The sequence below is a fragment of the Lygodium microphyllum genome, chromosome 20, assembly GCF_053477565.2.
Source record: "Lygodium microphyllum isolate KBCC chromosome 20, Lygodium_microphyllum_v1.1.10, whole genome shotgun sequence".
Taxonomy (NCBI): domain Eukaryota; kingdom Viridiplantae; phylum Streptophyta; class Polypodiopsida; order Schizaeales; family Lygodiaceae; genus Lygodium; species Lygodium microphyllum.
The window spans coordinates 113,685,146-113,709,614 of record NC_141154.1 but is presented as its reverse complement, the minus strand read 5'-3'; the positions used below and the strand labels follow the sequence as shown (position 1 = coordinate 113,709,614).

The window sequence follows — 24,469 nt, the reverse complement described above, 5'->3', positions numbered from 1 at the left end:
ACCACTCTTCATATGTAGGTAAAACTACCTTTTAAGAATAGCATTTAGGGACCCAATACAAGTCACCAAGCGACTGCTATCACAGGTAGAAGGTTGTTTAAAACTACTTCTAAAGTAATCTAATATCAAGTACAATCTTCAGGGTGTTTCCACACATTTGAATAGCCTAAGAATGATCTCAAGTTAATGTTAATAATTTTACTCAGCTTGCTAACTTGTTCTTGAAATGTCGAACCTTCGAGCAACAACTAGCACCCCTACTCTTGAACGTAAGGCAGGAGCTACTGTACTGGAGCACAACAAGATTATCAATAACAGGGAGGCTGGTAGTGGCTTACCAAGTTCTACTTGCTACCATGTGGTATTTTGTCTCTTGCTCAGCCTTCTCTAGGTCATGCATTTGGCTAGGGGAAGCACCTCATCAGGAATTTCATTTGGCCAGGTGGTGATGGAAGCCCAGCAAGGGCTAAAGTAGTCTGGGATGTTATTATTCAACCCAGATTGCAGCATAGTCTGGGGACCATTCATGGAAAGGGAAAGAAGGCAAGAAAGGGTGTTCATGTCAAAACCCACAGGGTACAGAGGAGCTGCAAAGCAGGCACATTACAGCATTGTATATCAGTGTTTAGTCTGGTGGAAGTAGGGTAGAAGAAAGATGAGCTAAACTATAAAGAGTTTTCTTTCCTTTCTGTAAATCATAAACAAGAATTAATGGTCAACTGAACTGCCATAGATCAACTCTAAAGAATAAGTGGATCTGATATCCCATTAGTTATAAGCTAAGGACATGTTCACATTGCTTCTCCTTTTGTAGTTTTAGACACTGCTCTTTTCTATGGCTGATAACTGTCCTGTTTGTGGTAGCATCCAATATTGGACACCCTTTGACTGGTCCATTTGCAACCATTGTGGGGCTGGCTGACAGTTAGAGATCCTGAATTTTTTAGTTTGCTTGCTCTCACACACCGTCGTCCATATGGACCACTCTACTTGATACCATGTCATATTTTACACCTTGTCGGGCTTTCTCTAGGTCATGTATTAGTTAGGTGAAGTGCCTCATCCGAAACTTTGTTTGTTAGTTGGTGATGGGAGCTCGGGCTTAAGTAGCCTAGGGCATTATCATTCAACCCAGATCCAAGGGTGCTATGGGAATCGAAAGAGTGTTCGTTTGTGAAAACCTGCAGGGTACAAAGGAGTTGCAAAGCGGGCACATCATGAGATTGTATATGTGTTTAGTCAGGTGGAAATAGGCTAGAAGAAAGATGAACCTAACTGTAAGGATTTTTCAAAATTTTCCTTTCTGTCAATCATTAACAGGAATTAATGGTGAACAGACCAAGGATAAAGAATAAGTCGATTTGATAACCCACTAGTAATATAGGGCTGAGGACACCTTCACATTGCTTTTTATTTTGTGATTTTAACACTACTTTATTCTGTGGTTGACGAGTGTCCTCTTTGTGGTAGTGTCCAATCCTGTACACCCCTTGACTGCTTCATTTACTACCCTTGTGGCTAGCTGATGGTTAAAGCTCATGAATTTTTTAGTTTGGTTGCTATCACAGCCATAGTTCATATGGACCACTCTTCATAAGTAGGCAAACTACCTTTAAAGAATAGCATTTAGAGACCCAATAATAGGCACGCACATGCCTTGACTGCTATCACAGGTAGAAGGTTGTTTGAAACTGCTCCATTTTCATGAATGTAAGAAGAGTTCCAGTGTTTGGAGTGTTTCCACACTTATGGATACCCTAGGAGCGACCTCAAATTAGCATTAATAAGTTTACTTGTCCTGCAAACTTGTCCTTGAAATGCTGAACCTTGGAGCAACAGCTGGCACCCCTAGTCTTGAGCATAAGGCAAAACCCACTGTACTGGACCACAACAAGATCATTGTAAGCAAGGGTGATTGTGGGTAACCAGGTTCTACTTGCTGCCATGTGGTATATTACCTCTTGCTGGACTTTCTCTACTTCATACATTTGGCTAGGTGAAGTACCTCATCAGGAACTTTATTTGGTCAGGTGACGATGGAATCCAAGCAAGGGCTAAGGTAGCGTGGGATGCTATTATTCAACCTAGATCCAAGGGTCATTCCGGGACCATTGACCTAGACAGTCAGAGCAGAGCACTGATGGTGAGGCTTATTTTACAAGAGGCCTTCATTAAGGTAAGGAGCCATGGAAGAAGTTGTTGCTATGGAGATTAGAGACTATTGTTTGTGCTAATGGAGTACCATAGCAGCCTAGCTTCCATTGGATGCTATGGGGCTAGGGAGTGGGGTTTTGATATTAGATTTTCTGCAGCTATTGGTTGGGCTTGGAGATCAGTATCTACAAGACTTCACGAAATTGGCCTAGCCACTATTGAAGAAAAGTTGAGACAGCCACTTTTCTTCACCTAGTTACTCAGGAAAAGAGGGGGCCACACCTTTGGAGAGATGACACGTTTATCTTGGGGAAGGTTTTCTTTGCAGCAGATAGTTTCTACAATGGGAGAGTGGTTTGCTTTTCTTGAGTTACTGGCTTAGGCACAGATGCACAGGCTTCACGGCATCAAAGGGGCAAGAGGCATGATAAAGAGCATTAGAGAGGTCGTTCTCTCAGACTGACACAAAAAACTTCTCAAACATGGATTGGGCTCTTCACTATAGGAGAAATCCTTCTTGTAGTGGTGGCTACTAGTGGTGAGAGAAACACTTTCTCGATACAGGAGGATAGCAGACTCAAGAGGAGATTCAGCTGAAGTTTACATGTTGCTGTCACTAGAGGATTAGGGTTGTGGCTCGTTGTGACAAGACTTTGTATGTGGACCCAAACTTTGAGACATGGAAGATCCATTTGCAAAGACACCCAAGGATGTTTCCTTTTTTGGATATACCACCAGATTCAAATAAGCAGGATCAAAGTGATGCCAGTGGGATCTCAGCAATAGACTACAGAGGGCATATCACTGCCATTCCTTGTTGACTTTTGACGAGTGGGGAACAATTTTAGACTTGGAAAGGCTTCACTCTTTCTATGGTTACTAGGACATAAGACTTTAGTAGTTGGTGCAATGCTCAATTATGGCAAAGATCATGTTCAATACGTTAGATGCAGGGAGCTAGAGGATCCAGAGCAACACTGTATTTGGGATTGACCTAGGGCATAGTAGGTATGGAGGAGAGCCCTGAGGATGGTCTTTCATGGCACTATTGTGACATGGGGGTGGTTGCTTGGATCACAGATAGAGGCCTAGCCTATGGATTTGAGGATGTACAGGGATGTCATACTTATCTTGTCTCAAGGCAGCTTATGAGCAGGATCTCCTTCTAGATTTTTCACTGACAGCATGGATTTAGGGACATTGTCGTACATGGGAGCTCATAGCAAACATCATCACTTGGTATATATGGACTGCGAGATGGAGCCATGCTATAGGTCGATATGAAATATCCATTGCAGAGTCTCTCTCCAAGATCTCGTCAGAGATTGTCCATGCTCTCCATGGGAGATGTAGAGGATACGAGGCAGCTCGGAGACTATGAGGAGAGATGCTTTACTTGGGACTTGGGATTCTGGCACCTTCTTTCACTATCAGCCACATATGGTCTGGCACGACAGACCTCTTGATTGATTATTTATTCAGGTGTTGTAATGGGCTTCCCCCTTTGTTGTGTATCTTTTGTTTTAGAAGTCCCTTACAGGGCTGTTTTCTGTTTTTATACTGTACTTTGTCTTTGGGATACTTTGTCCTGATGAGATTTATTGACAAAATTTTCTTTTATCAGGGAAGAGAAAAACATTCATAGTCGTACTCTTTTTGCTAGCATTCCATTGAAATGTAAAAGATCTTGAACTTAACTGGGTATCCTGTTCTTTCCTGGCATTAAATGGACCTAATAAAATGCTTCAAAGGCTATGATGATCATGTAAAAGGGTTTCTGGTGAATGCAGGTCCCTGATATTCCTCCTGCTGAAATCTCACAAGCGCAGTTACATTCTTTTCCAAGTCCTTATTCAATCCAGCTGCCTTCTGATCCAAGAATAAAGAGCTCAAATTTGATGAAAATATTTCTCCTAGTGATGACCTCCTTTGTGATGCAAAGAACTGAGGGTTTGGCAAGAAGTTCAAGGTATCTCACAAACCAAAGTTGTGCATTGGAGAAATTCAACTTTTGTGGTCCACAATGTCTGAAAAAAAACATACTACAAGGAATGAAATTGAATATGGTGGATGTTGCTGAGCTGATTCTTTCAAATGAAGGGCTGATAAAAGGCTTCCTTGAGCATGTTAGTGCTGGTTCAATTTGTCATGCTGTGACCATCATTGAGAAACATGTTTCTGTGGAAAGAATCATAGTCAGCAACCCACATCTACCTGTGAAGGGAATGCTAGAAAATGTCTCACAACTATTGTTTGATATTCTGCATATTATAAATAAAAGATGTTCTTTATTTCAACTTAACACCCTAAGGAGATCACATGCAGCCGTTTGTCCCCATAAGAAGGAATTTCTATGTGGGGTGATAAATTGTGCTGATAAAAACATCTCAAAATCTACAAAACAGATTGTGTGTTTGAAAAGGCAAGATAAAGCCTCAAACCACGTGCTTTCCAAGTTTGAGTATGGTCTCACAAAAGAAAATGCTCCATCGATCAGGGGGGAATGTGAAAGCTCTCAACTAAAGCTCCATGCAAATGTAAAATATGTGGAGCTATTCGAATGTCATCATATTCGGGTCACAACTCTGTTGGACATTAACAAAAAAGATAGTGTGAATCATAAAACTTATTCTAGCAATGAGCTAAATCTTCAAGTAACTTTGAAAAGAATTTTGGCCAGCTACAAACTTAAACATCTTCACGAGTTTCTACTTATGGAACTCAGACTTAGGGGAATACAGCAACAGGAAAAGATGAAGTTGTGCTGCTTGATCAAAATACAAGCTTATTGTAGAGGTTGGAAAGTCAGGAAATCACAAGTTTTGGAGAGATTAGCTTCAGAGAGGAAAGTTAGAGAACATGCTTTGAAAAGGTTTCAAGCTCTTTGGAGAGGCTACAGAACTAGAAGAATATATCAGCTTGCAGTTGGAAGTTCCAAGTATGAGGATAACAATGTATACGAATATGTGTCTATTGATGAAAATGAGTTTCATTTTGAAGAGTCAAATTTCAAGAATTTGGATCCTGAAGAAAAGTCCATCCAGGATTTTTCAGGAAATGTGAGAGGGTTCATAACAACAGCAGAAACAGGAACATATTGTGTAAATAATAGTCACTTGTTGATATCATCCAAAGATGCAGGTGTAGACTCAGAAAATATTCTAGACTGCTCAGGTGAATATGACACAGATTGCCTTGAACCATTGTCTATCAGCACCACCACTTATGAAGCAAAAGGTGCAGCTGAACTCTGCAATCTTGATGATGCCAAGGTATTGTTTAGGAAATAGTTCACTTTCACATAATATCAAAAGGCCATAATGTTTCATACTATGCACAAGTTAAACATTTGTGTGTGGATAAAATTAATCCTATGAAACTGCACTCAAACAATTGCTTTTGTGTAATGATACAGAAAACCGATGCCAAAATTGGAAATGTTCCTTCCATTCCTGAAATAGCAAATGATTGGTACTAGCTTTTCCTGCTACTATTGATGTTTTCAAACATATGGTTTCAAATCAGACACTGATAGAGGTTGTAATATAGGGGTGTGCTCCCATCTTGTTTTGGGACAGTTAAGGCTTTGTTACGTGTGTTTGCTTAGGCTTGAGATATTCATGTCATGCATAGATAACGCCTCCCCTATCTTAATCTACTTGATCAAAAATTTCATTATGAGTAATCAATAGCGGGCAGTGACAGGTTACTGAGAAAAATAGTTGTATTGACCTTTTTCTCACTGGAAATCGTTCATATACTTATCAAATGGATAGATTTAAGACCAGAGACCTAATGGAGCTCTCTTTGATAGAGAATTTTCTTCTCTGTTATGAAGTTTGCTTTGATACAAATATCCAATGTGCAACAAGTCTAAAGTTCTCCTCCCCGGGCCAATTTGAAGTTGAGCCTATGTCAGTACTTTATGAATTGTGATGATGTATGCACAATTGACAGCGTATCTAGTGACTTGCTCTTTATTTGTTGCTTGCGTAGCTATGGTAACAATGTGTTTGTTCTTTTTTTTTGCAAATAAAGTGTGGCTAGTTATATTACTTCAGAAAAAACCTTGAATACAAAGAAGTGCTCATGCTCAACAGACCAAGCTGGAGCTGGTGAAAGTCACAGATACATCATATATACAAGCCTCTCAAGGCGGTTTGGGGGGGATAGGGGGAAGAAGCCATGGAGGGGGGGGTGTATCGCCATCTGGGGCTGCCTGCCTGCATCACGAAGAACAGGTCCTGGCCGCCCCAAGTGCGTATGAAATGACCTTGGAGCTCTTGACGAGCCTTGGACTCGCCTTGCACCTGATCCCATCGGCCTCGAAGGGAGTGGATGATGGAGGTCCAAAGCTCTCTACCCACCACTGCGCACGACCCTACCTCGATAATGAATATCATATCCTGCATCCTGGCCTCTTACAGAAGGTGACAGCCCTGGCTGACCGCCTGCCAGCAGAAAGCACCCCAAGAGATACATCCAAGTCTAGGTGCTATGCGGCGCAGGATGCGGCATACTCCTCTCCACACAAGCTGTGCCGCCTCACACGACCAAAGGCAGTGCTTTGGGGTTTTCATAGACTGCTATGTGCAGCACTTACAAACTCCCTCCTTCTGCATCTAGGCAAGCTAGCTTCCCACCGCCAAGCCTCCATGTGCCACCAGCCATAAAAAATACGATACCCTCCTCGGCCTCCAGCTGTCCCATAGGCGGTGCCAGAAGGTCTGTCAGAACGGCTCCGTGATGCTGTGCTCCGCCCAATGCCTACTACGTGACGGCGCCCAATCCATGTCCTCCTGCATCAGTATGTATCTACCAATCCTGGCGGTGTACTCTAGGAACCTCGGTGGCTTCTTGGCGACCGCAGTGGCCGGCCAAAGCCACTCTCTCGGATCCCACTCCAGCTCATCAAGTGGCTTTCCTTCCTAGATCTAGAGGCGCCACTCCCTGAGCTCTTGCCAAAAGACCAAAGGGTCCAACCGCCATGTCTTCCCCTGAAGGCCAACCATCTGGATCCTCTTCCATGAAAGGACAGCTATCTCCTCGTCCTACTGCCCTCTGTCAAGAGCCAGACGCCCCCCCTCCTGCATTGTAAAAAAGGTCCCAGGTGGAGCGCCACCCACTCTTCCTGCCACCTGTAGGGGAATGCCTGCTGGTGAAAACCTAGTGGCCCATACCTTCCCAGGCTCTATCGGCTCTCGGATTGGGGGAGCAAGCCACTCCTGAGGTATCGCTGCGTCTATCTCCCTTCTCCTCAGCTCCACTCCTCGGTTGGTAGCTTGATACTTGCTTCAGCACCTCCTCACCTGCCATCCTGTACACCTCCCGCCATGCCCTGATGGTACGAGTGGGGCCAGCCTCCCAACTAGCCCACTGGATGTGGGGGCGCTCGCTAATCTGTGCCCCTTCCTGGTCCCTGACCTGGGGGTTCCAAATCACTGGCTGACGGTCTATCTCCTCCTGGCAGCCTAGGGGGCTTTGGATTAGGGCCTTACGGAGGCCCTGCCACACGTGGAGCAAGTTGCGTAGAAAGGGTGTTCTTGGGGGCGGGGGGGGAGGGTTGATCTGGGTTGACGTGAAGATCCATCTCAAGGACGGCCTCTACTCACCGCCAAGGCTCGGTCTACAATCCTAAAGACCCTCCTACAATAGGACCTTCCAGGTCTGCCCTTCCGGTGTAAGGCCGCGGACAACTAGCTTGCCCAAGAGGGCCATACTCTGATACTCTGGGTCTATGATCCCAAGCCCTCCCTCTGACCGATGTCGTATAATGGTCGCCCACTCCACCTTGGCCCTAGAATCCTTGGAGCCGTCTGACCCGGACCAAAGGAAATTCTGCACTAGGTGGTGAAGCTGCATTACGTAGGAGGAGAAGCACCAACATGAGGCGATGTACGAGGCCGTTGCTAGGAGGACCTGGTTAACTACCAGGGCTCGGCCGGCTAGTGAGAGGCGAGCCGTGCTCCAGTAGGTCAGCATCCTCCGAATAGAATCGAGGGCTTTGGATTAGGGCCTTACGGAGGCCCTGCCACACGTGGAGCAAGTTGCGTAGAAAGGGTGTTCTTGGGGGGGGGGGGGGGGGTGATCTGGGTTGACGTGAAGATCCATCTCAGGGACGGCCTCTACTCACCGCCAAGGCTCGGTCTACAGTCCTAAAGACCCTCCTACAATAGGACCTTCCAGGTCTGCCCTCCCGGTGTAAGGCCGCGGACAACTAGCTTGCCCAAGAGGGCCATACTCTGATACTCTGGGTCTATGATCCCAAGCCCTCCCTCTGACCGATGTCGTATAATGGTCGCCCACTCCACCTTGGCCCTAGAATCCTTGGAGCCGTCTGACCCGGACCAAAGGAAATTCTGCACTAGGTGGTGAAGCTGCATTACGTAGGAGGAGAAGCACCAACACGAGGCGATGTACGAGGCCGTTGCTAGGAGGACCTGGTTAACTACCAGGGCTCGGCCGGCTAGTGAGAGGCGAGCCGTGCTCCAGTAGGTCAGCATCCTCCGAATAGAATCGAGGACTAGAAGAAACTATTGGGTGGGAGTGATGTCGAGTCCCACCTGGAACCCTAGGTATGGGACGTGGTCTGTTCTCTGCTCACCCTTCTAAATCCCAGGTGGACGCCCCACTCCGTGCTAGAGTCCGGGTCTGTGAGAAAACCAACCGACTTTCGCCAGTTGATTTTTGCTCCCGCTGCAAAACATAACATCTCGAGCCAACCTCACTCTCTCTAGCATCAACTCGTCATCCTCTATGTAGAGCGTTGTATCATTTGCATACTCTGAGTCTAACTACTCGGTCTCCTCTCTTACTGGAAGTTGGAGGCCACGTAAACCGCTCACACATGACCTGAGGAAGTGAGACATCACCTCTGCAAAGAGAAGGAACAGGTATGGGGCCAGGGGGCAGCCCTGTCGGACCGATCTCTCCAGCCGAAACTCCTCCCCCCGCCTCCCGCCTACGAGAACCCTGCTGGTGGCCGATCTGTAAAGTGCGGAGACCTCGGAAATCCAAGCCTTTTACCCAACCTCACCATGGTGCCCTCTAGGAAATCCCAGTCCACCCTATCACAGGCTTTCTCAAAATCCAATAGTAGTACGGCCAGCCTCTGCCCACTATACTGGGCCCACTCTGTCGCCTCAAAGAAGGTGAATACATTGTCCAGAATGCTCCTATCCTGGACAAAGCCTGTTTGTGTGTCATGGATGATGTCTGGAAGCAAGGGGCGTAGTCGCCTACCAATCATCTTTGCCAGTGCCTTATAGGCCACTGACAATAAGGTGATCGGTCTCCACTGGGAAAGCTCCAACCGGTTTCCCCCTTTGGGGAGAAGACTGATAAGGCTTGCCGATAGACTCCCTGGTATTTGTCCTGAAGTGAAAATCTCTTGAAAGGCCATCAGTAGGGGGTCCTTTACCACTTCCTAGAAGGTAGTGAAGAAAGCCTTAGAGAGGCCATCCTCTCCTGGGCATTTCTGCCCGTCCTGTGTATGAAAAGCCTCCTCTAGTTCCTTCTCTGTGAAGGGGGCTAGGAGGGAGCGTCCCATCTCCTCTGTGACGAGGGACAGGATGTTATCACAGACATGCTGTCTACATTGTTGTCCTCTAGCTGAGGCTGTCTCCTGCTGGAAGAGACGACTATAGTAGTCAGTGGCAATCTCCATCACCTCGTCTAGGCTAGAATGGGTTCTCCCATACTGATCTCGGAGGCTGTGTATCTGCTCTCCTGAGATGCGAGGCTGGTGCACTTGAAAAAACTCCCTGCACATTGTGTCTCCCTTCTGCGCCTAGAAAGCTGCTGAGGTGCGGAAAGAGAACTCAGAGCGCCTATCCTCTAGGCCACCAATGGCTGCTCACGCACGCACCTCCTGTGCGTGGAGAGTGGGATCCCCTGGTGCCTCCTGTAATAATCTCTGCGTGGCTGCAAGGTCCTGCTGGAGTGCTCTCTCCTCCTCCCAACTTTGTTGCCTGGCCTGTATGGCTGCCTCTTGGCAGATTCTGCTTGACTCAGCTAGGGTCTCTGCAACCTCCTCTGCGATCTGGCCCCTCCTGCCCCTCTCTCTGGTCCAAATCTGCTCTATTTGTCTCATCACCTCCTCCCTCCTATAGATTGAGTCAGGGATCCGACAAGATCGTGTATCTGGGGCAGATGCTGGGGGATCTAGTGTTAGGATAACCGGGCAATAATCGGACAATGTGGTGCTCGCCAACTGCCCAATCTGGCCTCCTCGAGAGCCCCCCCCACTCTCCCACATAAAACCTGTCCAACCACTCCAATAGGACTCCACCTAGCTGCCTGTATCCCCAAGAGAAGTCCAGTGACCTCTCCCTCCTATGGAAGGAAGAGTCTCTCTAGGCATCGCGTGCTCCTACTGCCAGTAGAAACACCTTCCATGCCTCCTGCTCCTCCCCAGATATGGCCTGGTAGTTTCTCCCTCTGCTCTGCTGGTCCTCCAAAGCCTCCAGGTTGTTGAAGTCTTCTCCAACAATCTAGGAGTCCACCTCTGGGAGTCCTTCCGCGATCTCCACCCAGAACTTGTTGCGTGCCCTAACCTCCATAGGGGCATAGATATTAAGGACTCCAAGGCATGAGTCCCCAATATCCAATCTGATCCATAGCACCCTCCCTGCCACTATCATCCTGTGGTCTCGAACACAAGCGGTAAGACTTGGACCAATAGAGGTGCATATGCCTCCACTCCTACCGTGGGCACCTATGGCGCGCTCCCAGTAAGTGTGCGAGCTACCTAGGAGTACCTTCCCTACCTGCTGGGCCTAGGTGGGGGTGATCTTATGCTCCTGTAGAAGTAAGATGTCGATCCGTCCGGCAAGGGCAGGCTGCAATTCCTGCCGAACAATCAATTTCCTGGAACCACGTGCCCCATTGTAGTGGAGGCTATTCACATTCCAGGATGCAAGGTGTAAGCTCATGGGGAAACCTGTGACTGCCCGAATAGGCATCTGTTTGGTGTGGAGGCTGCTGATGATGAGGAGCTATGAGGCATGCAGGTACGCTTTGCCGCCGGTCTGGATGGTGAGCTCCATTCCCCCATGGTTGCCGCCGGTTTGGATGGTGAGCTCCATTCCCCCATGGTGGCCCTCGACCGGACCATAGGGGTGATAGAAGTTCCAGGTGGTACTATAAATGCATCTATCAGCCATGCTGAGAGTCGAGACTATGTGCACTGGTAGAAACGGGCCGCTTGTGCCAAGGGCCACTCGATCACATCCCTCGGAGCTCTCCACTGTGGAGGGGCTTGAAAGATAATGCTCAGGTGAGGGACCTTGGCACCAGCCCACTAGTTAATGTCTATCATGCAACCAGGCCACTACTATGTAAACAATGCTAGTCCTTCTCCCAGCCACTGGGAGGTGTGGTCCACCACCTGACTCTTCAACTCTTCCTCTATTTGTGTGGTCGTCCACTCCCCTGAGTGAGAGGACTGAAGAAAAAAAGCGTAGTTTGGTCCATCTGGTGGTGTTAGTAGATGGACCTTGCGGCTGATGGTCCTCGAAGTGGGGGGTTGTGGGCCAGGGTCAGTGGGGAGGGCATGGGATGTGGAGAGAGGTGGGTGTGGGGACTTAGGAGAGGTAGTATATGGCGCGGGTAGTGGATGTGGGGGGCTGTGGTCCTGCCGGGTGGGGCAGGCAAAGCAGGGGGGCCTGTGGAGTGCTTTGCCGAGGAGGCATTGCACGCCCACCTGCTCCCTGCTCTGTCGAGGCTGGGTCTGAGACGGTGGCTGCGCCCCTCTTGCTGTCTCCCTCTCTGTCGTCTCTGGACCTGTGTGAAGCCATCAATGTCCACCTGCGGGCCTATCGGCGAAGCCACCTTGTCTCCGAAACGTGTGCAACCTACTGCCTGATGCCCAAAGTCGTGGCAGTGCAAGCACTGCCCTGGCTGCCCCGTCACAATGACCTGCTGCCTAAAGGAGTGCCTGCCCGCCTCAATCTCTAGGAATTGTGGGATATTCTTGACCTCTTTCACTGCCACCTGTACCTTTGGGACTCTTGTAGCTATCATTGCATCCGTGAAGGACGCGGGAAGGATAGTGCTGAAAAGCCGTCCAAAATCTTCCACCAACTGGCGATACTCAATCGCTAGGCCGGGGAAAAGAAGGGTGACCAGGTGCCGAAGAAACCTGTTGTGGAGTGCAAACGCCTCCACAGTAAAGCCCTTGTACCAGGGGACCATGTGTATGACCCCCTTCGTGGACGCATATGGTGAACTAGCGAGTAACTCGCGAGCTGTGTTCATCGAGCTGAGCCGGACCATGAAGATCCCTTGGCCCAATAGGACCACCTCCTTGATCTGCGCTGTCTCGATGCGCAACGTGGAGTGTAGCCAGTCCCAAAGCTGGGCCCTGGCTAGGAAATGTCTTACTACCTGACCATAAATCGTTGTTTCCATTAGCTCCAGCTCCTTAGCTCAGACGAGTAAGAGCTGTTCCTCAGAGAGGACTACGCGCAAGGTGTTTGACTGGGGGGCACTCGCTGAGTGCGCCGGCGTCTGACCAGAGGTTTCCATTGCGCGTCCCTTCTGAGAGAACTACCAATCACATCGCGGTGCTACCTGAGGGGGGGAGTTGCTGCAGATGGAGGGAGCAATTGGAGGGTGGGGGGATCAACGGCAAGGGGGGGGGGGACAGTCGTGTGGGCAATTGGGTGGGGTTTTTCGGGTGTGGCTAGTCGTGTGGGCGACGGACAGGGTGGGGACGGGGCGACAAGGTGGAGTGAAGCGACGAATAGGGCGGGGACGGGGCAACAAGGTAGAGTGAAGCGACGAATAGGGCGGGGACGGGGTGACGGGCTACAAGCGGGGGTCGCAGGCGGAGAACGGGGGGGCACCAGCCAAATCGATGGGCAGGGCGAGCGTGGGCGTGTGGGAGTAGTAGGGGGGCGAGGGTAGCAGGCGACGTGACGGCAAGTGCTCGTTTCCAATTCGTGTGTTTGTTCTTTTCTTTCTCAAATGTTTTATTTTTCAGCTTTCTGTTTTGTGCTGACGTGCACTCAAGGTTATCTAATGTCATCTATGGTCCTAGTAATCCACAAGGTCTGATGGGGTTTTCACTATACAATTTGGACAAGATTTTTGCCTTGCATAAAACACACGGCTTTGAAAATAATGTTGCAAAAAAGGATTACCACTGCAAAACCAACTTAATAGCATTAGCTGAGTTAGTACATCATTCTAGGGTTTTTTCTTGTTACTATCTATGTGCATGATCTTGCAATGTTCTATATATGCACTCTCTATCTTACTCCCCTGGGTCCCAACCTCTCTTGAGTCCCACCATACTTCCAACAGCAGTAGCTGGGGTTACAGATAGAGAGCTAATATGAGGACTTCCAGGGAAGCATATCTTATCACATACAGGTAAGCACAAGTGTTATACACACTCCGTGCATGGACACTACCATGAATTGGAGCTCTGTTAAGCATCATTGGTTGGACCACAAGATGTAATGAAGCCATGGAGTGCCAACTTTAGCACCACCTTTAAGATACTCATATTTGGATAGATATCATTCAGATCCTCACAGATGAGTTTACAAAGTAACTTGGAAAGCATACGAACCTTTCTTGCCACTTGGTATTGTAGACTACTACACTGGCTCTTTTTACAGCCTTTGTAGAAGACATTCTCCTTAGAGTGCAGCCAGCCCGTGAGATGTCTATTAATATGTAAGTTCATTCATAACCAGCTGAAAAAATAATGCCTATCAATAAATGGCAATGTTATCAATAGGAGCTATACGAAGATGGATGGTTGCAATGGATTGATAATTCTTTTATAAGAGAAATGCTAACTAACTATCCTTCTCAATCAAGATGGGGAAAATGGTATCAATATGCAGATATATGGAACCATAAGAATTATACTTCTGTGTTTCTTAGTGTCATATAGGCGGGGTATGAACATCGCACTATGTTCGTGTTTTAGAAGTATTTGAGTGAAGGGCCAAGATTTCTTTGCAAGTGTTTAAAAGACCAGTTATGGATGGCCCAAAAAATTTTAAAAACCAAGTCAAAGGTTAAGCATTTATACAGTTGGATTTAGAATCAAAACTTTGGCACACCTGGCATACATGGTCATGTTGGTCGCATCAGAGGCTTGTTGTAGTAAGAAGCCATTGTTGTGGCAAGTGGCTATGATATCACTAGGGGTTGTCATCCATGATAGGGCTGCTGCACGGTTAGAGATTATTCACACAACTTTGACCACTACTTATACATGATGGTGTAGGATACTGTTACTGTTGAAGGGCTTCAACAAGTTTTCTCTTTCCTAGTTTCACACTATTGGCTTTTTTGGGTTTTGTTTTTCCCAGTTTTGAATATGACTTTTGCATGCTGGCCAGGCAGCCTCTTATACATCTGATTATTCTTTAATTTCAGCAACCTCTACGGAAGAAAACAAGAAATAAGGCTTTAAGATCTATTTCACCCTTCTATCACAACCTGATTCTATGGTTGTATAGTGAATACTTGTGCAATTGTAAAGATCACAAAATCATCTTGAAACCGCAAGTAAAATTGATTTTTCTTGAAAAACAGACTGATTTAGTTTAATGATCACTTTTAAAAGGGGTTTCAAAAATGAGAAGACAGTTTTGCAATTTCTCAAAGCCTTACAGAACACCAGAAGGCGAGCAGAAGGCTCAAAAGCTCCACCAGCAGGTGAAATTGTAGCTGGAATTTGAGCTCAAAACCTCTGAAATTGTGTGTAATCTGATCTCCTCTGTTGTAATTTCATGTGCAGATTCGCAGACCAGACTTAAGGCTTTTATTGCCCAGGCCGGAAAGCACAGCAACAATGTCCTGAAATTCACCCAACCTGGTAAAAAAATTGTAAATGATTTGCATAATCGATAGTAAATGGTCATGAATTTGTTCCCCTGTATATTCTTTCCTTTGTCAGGCCTGGCAATATGTCGCGGTACATTAGAGGCTGAATCAAAGAGAAAAGCATTGCGCGTGGTCCAAATGTGCCAGCATCCCCAATATCTGAAAAAGTGAAATAAGATCTTCTCATGCAACTGTGGCGGTGCAGGATACTTCGGGCGCACAAAAACCCAGTCGAAAGGAGTTAGCGAGGACCCCACCACCGCGCGCCAAATGTGTGACAAGAGAGACCAGATATTCTTGGCGAGCGGGCAAGAGAGAAAACGATGTCGGGCCGATTCCGCCGGTGTGGTACAGAAGAAACAATTGCCATTCGAGATGCGACGCTTGGCAAGGGCCGAGGCCAGAGGAAGACCACCAATCATCACCCGCCAAAGAAAAACCTTGCATTTGAAAGGTGTCTTATTTAGCCAGCCCTCCATCAGCGTTTTCTGCCACCATGACAGCGATTTCCGCAGTCCCCAAACAGTATTAGCGTTCTCTCCCAGCCATTGGTGATCTTGAACAAGAAGATGATACACCTGATTAGTAGAGGCCTTTTCTAGACTCAGGCGGCCTGCAAGGTCCCAGTCCTGCCAAGGGCGATCCACAGCCAAGGCAGGAAAGGGTTGCCTACCCTGGAGCTCCGACAAAAGCTGCTCCCATAAATCACGGTATCCACGCGGGATCTTGAAGAGTCGCCGAGTAGTCCGAAACGATACGAGGACATTGCGAGTGGCAAGGGTAGCATCCGCAACCGACGTCACACCTAAACGGGCCATGCGATTAAATCTTGGTCTGAGCTGATGTTTATCTTCCCATGAAAGGAGTCTCGATACTGCCAACAATTCCAACTGAAAGGAGTTAGTCTGCAAGCGGTCCCCTACTGGGTGCCAACGGGTCTTTTGGAGCACCACTTTCCAAGAGCCGACCAAGTGCAGTAACAAAGAGGAAGAGGGACTGGAAACACGAGAGTCAGCATTAAGGACATGCCACCAGGAGGCCCGAAGCCGTGTGTTGCCATGGCGGAGCCCGCTGTCCTCAAGAAAATAACGGGCTATGATGGTCCATGGGTGATGATCCACACACATGGCACGAAAAAGGGACCAACGGAGAGCTAACATATGAGTGTGTGCATCCTAAATAGCTCCACCACCCATGCGCTTAGGGGTACATGCATGTGACCATGAAATCCACGAAATGCCGGCCTGCAGTGAATCCTTCTTCCACAGCATGAAACGGATGGGATGAGTGAGGGCCTTCAAAGTAGTAGGCGTCCATGGCAGCAAAGGCAGGAAATACGTTAGCATTGGTAGCATGATTGTCTGGGCCACTTTGAGGCGGACATGGAATGGCCACACTTGCGACTTCCAATACATAAACTTCGCCGCCAGTTTTTGTGAAATCCACTCCAGCAGGTCTTTTGGCCGTACATCCACCCCCAATGGGTATCCAAGATGCCTGACAATGGAGCCACGGGAAACCACCTGGCCTTGCCAGCCTAAGGACTGTAAATCAGGCTCCGTACAACTGAGAATGGCTGACTTAAAGGCATTGATGCGAAGCCCAGAGGCTTGACCAAAGAGTGTCCAAACATCTAATGCCCTTCGAATGTTGTCCCTGTCCGCCTGCAAAATCATAAAGGTGTCATCAGCCAAAGATTGGCTAACGAAGTGCTGACCCAACAGAAGAGACAGCCCGGCCAGCTGAGCAGAGGCTGCCATGGAGGATAACATTGAAAGGACCGGGTGAGTCGCCAGGGCAAAGAAGAGAGGGCTCAAAGGACAACCCTGTCTGACCGAGCGTGCAAGGACAAATGGCTCTGTAACCCCACCATTAAGCATAACTCTGGAGGAAGCCTCAGCACTAATGGTGTAGATCAATCGGGACATTCGGGTACCAAAGCCCATAGCCGACATGAGGCCTGCAATGAAAGACCAGTCCACATAATCAAACGCCTTTTCCAAGTCCAATTGAATCAATACCACTTCCTGACCGGAGTGCCACGCATAGTCAATAGCCATTTACACATTTAAGATATTATGCAGAATGTTGCGGCCCTTAATGAAACCATATTGGAGAGGATGCACAATAGTTGGAAGGTGCTTGTGAAGCCGATTCGCCAGCACTTTGGAGTAGATTTTATACATGGAGCCCATCAAAGAGATTGGTCTCCAGTGTTGCAACTTGGACGGCGAAGGGACCTTTGGAATTAGTTTGATAAGGCCTTCTTTCCAGGAGGAGGGCATGACCCCCGTTTCCCACACTTGCTGAAACATGGCCACCAATGGCTTCACCAACTGCGTGGCCGAGGTCTGAAAGAATTCATTAGTGAGACCATCCCAGCCAGGACTTTTATCCTTCGGCAGGTGCAACAAAACGTCCATAACCTCTTCCTCGCAAATATCCGTCTCCAAAGTGGCTTGCATATCAACTGGAACCTGCTGGCGGACCAGATGATAGAAGACCGAGCGGGCATGCGTAACCTGGCTAGAAGGCGAGGAAGAAGAACCAAGAAGTTCCATAAAATAGTTTCTGCACATAGTGACAATGGTCTGCGGATCCGTGACCATGCGACCTTTCGAATCCTGGAGTCTGGTCATATTTTCGCGAGCCGGAGACGCATGCAAGGCGCGAAAGAACTTATGAGACTGGCAGGCGCTATCTTGCAATGTGTCCGTCAGGTTGTGCAGCTTGGCCTGTTGATAAGATTTCAACTGAAACACTTGAATAAGATGGGCCAACCACCTCTCCAGAGACAGCAGAAAATCATCATCAGGGGAATCCAGAAGCAAGGAACGGACCAAAGCCAGTAAGTCTTCTGCTGCATGTCGACGTCGGCGGCAAAGTGAGGCATGATGGATCCCATACTGGCGAGCAACCCGCTGCACATTAGAGACCAGCCGTGCAAATGAAGGCAAGCCCTCAGAGGCGAAGTCCAATAAGAACCTCTCAATCAGCTGCTGCATATAGCCCTGGAAAATGGAATGCTTCAAATAAGAGGAGTTGAAACGTAAAGGGAGCCTATCCAGCAATTGCACAAAAGGTGTAATAGAGTGTGCCCGCATCTCAAGCTGGAGGGGGAAATGGTCCGACAACGCATATTGCCGCAAGACCTTCATTTCCAGCATCTCGGGAAGAAAATCATCCCCCTGCATGATATACATTCTGTCCAGTCGCGACCAGGTAGTTGCATATTGTGCGGAATGAAAAGTAAACCCTGAAAAAGAAGGGTGAAGCCACGACCAAAGATCTTGCTTGAGTACGTGCAAAGCAAAGGAACTCCACACCCGGCTTTCCGGCGTATCCATTACCGAATGCCTTGAAGTGGACTGAGAAGAGTCAACACACATATTGAAATCTCCCATCAAAAACCCCCTTCGGCCGAGTGACATGGAGCCCTGCAAAGTGGACCAAAGATCCTGTCGGGATGCGGGATCATTCGGAGCATAGAGGCCCAACAGCCATAAAATCTCTCCTTCAAATAAGACTTCGATCACTAGAAAGCGGCCCTGCACATCATTTTTAACAAGGACAGACTGATATTTCTCATGGACAATCATCAGCACGCCCGAATAGTGCGTAGCATGGGTCCCTGCATAAAACAGACGGAATCCATGACAATCCATCACTTTTCCTTCTTCACCGTGACTTTTGTGCTCAACTGCACACAATACATCCCACTGGTTCTCATGCAAGACGGTCCACATGGCATGTTGCTTATGGCGAGAGCAAATGCCTCGCACATTCCACGTGGCTATCTTCATGTATGCTCAAAGAAGGAAGTCAGGAATGAGGCGCCTGCTGCCTCGATTTCACCTTTTCTGCGAGAGCATCCAGGACACCCTCATCCAAAAAATCAGCCAATACTGCAAAATAATTTTGGCGACCTGCTTTGGAGGTAGAAGGGAAATCCACTGCCTTGGGAGAGGGGCGGGGATAACGCCGATCCCAGGGTGTAATAACATTTCCTTTGGCATCGAACGCCAGCTTGGCAGGTGGGCCTTTGGGGCCGTCGGTATAGGCTCTCCTTGGAGACTGATTACGGGGGGCAGACGGGGCCGTAGGACGCGCAGCCTGCTGTGAAGTGGCCATTTCTTTCCGGCGCGTATACGTGCGCACGGAATCCTGGAAAGCGGTAGGCCCAGGATCCGCCAGGCCTGCATCCAACCTTTTTACCTTTTTTGGGACGTGCCTCAATCCAGTCAGTGCGACGGGAATTCACACTCAGGACCTGTTGTTTGCCTTTATCCATGACATGAGGAGACTGAAGGGCTTCCTGGGGCGTGGCATCAAGCACCATGTCGTCCTTGGGCAGCACAACCTGCGCATCCTCCGAAGACGATTGCTTTTCAAGGCATTCGGCCATGAAATGCCCCAATTTACCACATGAAAAGCAGTGGCCCGCAAAGTTGCCCCATTTTAAGCGAAAATACAAAGGATGCATGCCCGAACAATTGAGGCGAAGCCACGCGGGCCTTTTCCTGGCCATGTCCCATAGCATGCATAAACGGTTGCGGTTCATCGCCCTGAGGCTTGGGGGAACCAGCACTGTTCCCACAACTGCCATCGCATCCTTCAACACGGGCCAATAGACCGCCGGACAATTTTCCACCTCCACCCACACCGGGCATTCGCGTTGAAGCAGACGCTGGAAGTCGGCCATGGGGCGCCATGGCACAACATGGACCAAGCGGCGATCAAAGAATAGCGGCAACTTGGACAGGAGCTCAGCGCGATGCGTTTCCGATTTCAGCAGGACCTCATAAAAGCCGCGAGGTCCAAGGAAGATCTCCTCAACAGACTCCCCTTGCAATAGATGGTGCAACCACTGGCGAATATGCGAAAGCACTGGGATCCTGCCAGTGAAGAAAAGTATAACTGCACGGTCACAAAATACCGAGAAGGATCGCAAGACTGATTTGGGGTCCACCGTGGCTTCCAGCACATCATCCGTTCCCGCAACAGAAAAAGATTCGGTATTATGCTGGACATAATCGCCGAGCAGAGTATTGGCGAAGTCCAGCAAATGTTCCCAGTCAATTTCCTGCGAATCCACAGGATCAGAGGCCACTTGCGCATAGGAGCGTTCCGGAGGACTCATTGGCTCATCAGGTGTATGCTTGGAGCGTTTGCTGGCAGGCGGCAGTTCAGAACTCGGCGGCAACTCCTCCGTGCATGGCACCATATCTTCCGGCTCCTCTGCATCGGAATCAGGGCCAAGGGCTGCCACCGTCCAGTCAAGAAAATCCATATCCAGGCCAGCCATACTGCTGTCTTCACACTCGTCCTGGCAGAGGGCGAGCTAGGTTAGGTGAGGTCGATCCTGTGCAGGGACGGATTGCTGGTCCCCAGCTTCACGCAGGATCCAGTCTAGCCTGCACTGCCCTGGGGGAAGGGGCCAGGCGGCGCACAGGGCAGGACGGCGAAGAAATCACAGGGCAGGGCGGCGCAGCACGCAGGCGGGTCAAAGACGAAAGGCGCGCAGGGGGCGACGAAGGGGGCGCAGGGGGTAGCGACAGGCGAGAGGTCAGGGCGGCGCGCAGGGCGGCGCCAAGCCCGCAGGTCAGAGGGGCGGCGGCAGGTCGGGGCACGCAGGGCCAGACAGGCGCAGGAGGGCCAGACGGACGCAGGGGCAGACGGGCACGCAGGGCCAGACGGGCTCGCAGGGCCAGACGGGCGCAGGAGGAAGCGGAGGGCGGAACGGGACCTCTCTCTCTCTCTCTCTCAGATGCCTTACTGTCTATATTCAGTTTTGATTTCCAACTAATAGAACTACTACTGTCTGTACTCATTTCTGATTTTGAACGAATATTTTTTCTGGAAAACTACTTGATAACTACTGCTTTCTTATTTGATACAGTTCAAACCTGTTCCTCTTTTTCCTTTTTCCATTCCTTACGTATGATACCTTGTCTGATAAATACATGATAACTGCTTCTGTAGTCTCATTGATGCTGTTCAGGGCTGCTCCTCTTTTTCTTTTCTCCATTCTTTGTGTATGATGTGTCTTGTAGACATATTCAGATATTGTTTTACTCCAGCAAATTTGGGCATTTCAGGATCTCGGTTGTCTGGTGGTTGCATAAACAATTCAGTCAAAACAATGTCCTGTGCTTCCGAAATAAAAACTGCAGCCACAAGAGGCAAGGTAATGCAGAATTTTGTGCACCAGCCTTGGTATGAAACAAGTGGAGAAAGGGTGATCTATCTCAAGAAGTCATTGACATTTCCCCATGTGGGAAAAGGGGCTGTTTTCCCTTTTTTCCCCTGTAGTGTTCAACACCCTGGGCTGGCATTCACCTAGCTATGTGTGCTGTGCCTCCTGAGCAGAAACTGTGGGAATAATAGTGGGAGTTTCTGTAAAAATTATAGTGCACAGTACTGCTTATGTTACTAGGAGAGGGTTAAATGTGTGTATCTCAATTGCAGGTGCAAATTGCAGTAGGAAAATTGCAAAAGAAAGCAGCTGCAAACACACTTAAAGTAACTTTGACCAGATCTGTGTGCAGAGGAGTCAACAACAGGATCTCTCAAGAAAATGACAACATGGACACAATCTAATCAAGGGTCCAAATCATAATCCTTGCTTGGTTAATGTAATATATCCCTCATTTCTTTTTTTTTAACAATGTGTGTGCATGTGTGCACACATGCGGTGCGCATGCTGTATTCCCATCTTTTGCATTATCACCATCCTCTTAAGGTTACAATCAAATTTGTTGTAATCTTCAAGTTTCAGCACTTGTTAAGTTGTGTAATGCGATCTTTCCTTTTGACAAGTTTTGCAAAAGAAACGTTCCATCATCTTTCACTATATAAATTGCAACAACTAAACAACAAGATATGGTTGAAAATGCTGTAAGAATTCATTAACAATAAGGTGCTTACAAAATATGTGTACTAATCTTTGAGCATGAGCGGCAATGCTAGAGTTTCAAGGGGGAGCCTAAATGTCTCATGTGAAGGGCACTACTAGTAGACCTTGCATGTCTTTTCTAAAAGGTCCGAATGGTCTTCCTTTACTTTTCTGGTAAGTATCATAGTCTTTTGAAGAGTTTGTGAGCCTTTCAGTTCATGTTGCACAAGATTCCTATCAAACAATTTCTTCTAATGTTAACCATATGGGATGACTAATTTCAATAGCTATGCAAAAGTAACAGTAATGTCTTTACAGTTGCACATTTGTAAGCATTGTGCTGAAAGCACCATGATCTGAGCAAAAGATTTGTTAGAAGCTTGTTGCAACCTTTATCCCTTTAAACAGTGAGTAAGTCTGCGCTAGCCTGCATTTTGTTTCCAAGTAGGGCGAGGATCCAAGAAGAGCTCGTAGCCCTACTTTAATTCCAATAAGCAAGGGCTCTCTCAAGATTATTGCCTTAAAAAGAAAGAGAATGTTTGAACAAAAATGTAAACTGAAGCTGAACCAAGAACAAACCTGATGACTGCTTCATTGGGATAGAAGAAGACAACAAAATGTGCATCAAGGCCAACCCTCAATTGGTGTCAGAGCTTTCAATTGGTGTCAGAGGTTTTGATGGCTTCAATAAGATGTAATATAGAAGAAAAAGGTGATGGACCTCCTAAACAAGTTGTGCTTGATGTTGATAAAGTTTGCTTAAATGTGCTCAGGTTCAATACAAGAATAGTGCTAGTATTATTCACAGGATGCCCTCCTAAATCCACGGAAGTGGCAGCTTGGTTCAACACCATTTTTAAATCTGAAGAAGTTGTGGAGCAGATTTATTATGGAGGCAAGGCTTTTTCGAGGTTGTCTTTGATGGGAAGCAAGAGCAAGGTGTGTATTTTTTGGGGCTCGACCTGGTTTATATTATGCCTCTGCAGTTGGTGGAGATCCAAAAAGACTATATCAGGAAAGAATGCCCAATAGGGGTTGAAATCCTTGACTTGCCTGCGTATTTGTGGAATCTCTTACCTAATACTGCTAAGGTGCTTGGAAAGCCACTTTACACTACCTCCTGTGGCAAGCCCCTTTTCAAAATTGTTTCTGTTGGCTTTGGGATACTTCAGAGCAACAACTGAAATACTTGGATGTGGATGTCCCCTATGTGGGGGAGCTTGCGTTTAAGCTCTCTTGGAGCAAATTTACTGGCGCCTGCTATAACTGGTCTCTAGGGCCACTACTATAGATAATACCTGCAAATTAATGACAAAAATTAGATTGTGCTCCATGGGTTAATGAACACAGGATGCTGGAAAATGCAGAGAAAGGATTCAAAAAGGCAAGTAAACTAATCCAACTCAGCAGGATAGTGATGGAACAAATTGAAATGACATTGCTAAATTGAAGGCTTAAATGGGGACTTTAAGAGATCTCTCCTCTGGAAATGGATCTACCAATGCCAACTTGATGTGATATTAATCCTGGAGCACAAAATGCATCATTCAAGTGGTTCAACATTTTTCTACAAAGACTATACATGCTTTGTTCAAGGAATCTCTGAGGGAGAATCTGGATATATCACCACCATAAAAACCAGTAGGAATCCAGGGTGAAATTCAGCTCTAGTGATGGGAGATTACTAAAAACCACTTTGGATCGGGAAAAACCCTCACTTGACATAATCATTGCATATGGATTTAATGAAGCCAAACTTAGGAGAAGGCAATGGACAGTTTTAGCCAATATTTATATAGACAAATGCTTGATTGGTGGGGATTTTAACATGGTTCTCAATGAGCAAGATGCCTCCACGACAGCAGCAAAAATTCAATGGAAAGAGATGGAGGAATGGGAATGGCCTGTCAACAGCTGGGGCTGGCAAGATATTGAGGACGACCTTCAAGCTAGCAGTGCAGCTCTCACATTTAACTCATATTCATCCGGGCTATTCAGCCAGGCTTGACCACTGGTATTGTACAGAAGGTGGAGCATGGCTCCCGCAGCTAGTAAGCAGTAAAGTTAACTATGACTGCCCTTTGTCTGGCCATGTTCCAAACTTGCTGCAGCTTAGCTCGTTTGAGCTCTGCAAAATTGAAGGCAGGCACAAGCTGTCGACAATTAACCCTCAACATTATGGCGCTATTGAAGCCCTCAAAGGAGACATGAGGTCAATGAAAGATGATCCTTGGGAGAGGTTTGTTGAAACCTTGCAGCAATGTGTCAAGCTGCAAGGAATTTGGCTTTGTGATAGAGAAAGGAAAGCATTAATGTGGGCAGAAGAGAGATCATGAAGCATCTGTTCGAGCTCATGAGTGGAAGAAAATTCAGTATGTTGGAAGTAAAATTGATGCATCACGCCCAGATAATTTGGTATGCTGCATTGATTGGGAGTTCTTGGAGGGTATGATACTAAGGATGGGATTTCTAGAGTAGTGGGTCGAGGGAATAGTGGCTCTTTACTCCTCATCATATAGACATTTTATGACCAGTAAGATGAGAGGAGACAGATTCAGCATTCAAAGGTCA

The 24,469-nt window shown here is 47.5% G+C and overlaps 1 protein-coding gene across 1 annotated transcript in view; it reads left to right on the top strand.

Annotated features, from left to right (window-relative positions):
* Nucleotides 1–21,884, top strand: part of LOC148019277 (uncharacterized) — a 139,692-nt gene extending 117,808 nt beyond the window's left edge. Inside the window, exons 7-12 of the mRNA XM_087660871.1 lie at nt 3,945–5,426; nt 5,570–5,625; nt 14,744–14,835; nt 14,918–14,995; nt 21,102–21,190; nt 21,472–21,884. Of these exons, the coding sequence (XP_087516997.1) occupies nt 3,945–5,426; nt 5,570–5,625; nt 14,744–14,835; nt 14,918–14,995; nt 21,102–21,190; nt 21,472–21,603 (1,929 nt within the window). The 3' untranslated portion in view covers nt 21,604–21,884. The remainder of the gene's footprint in view (nt 1–3,944; nt 5,427–5,569; nt 5,626–14,743; nt 14,836–14,917; nt 14,996–21,101; nt 21,191–21,471) is intronic.
* The last annotated feature ends 2,585 nt before the right edge of the window (nt 21,885–24,469 follow it).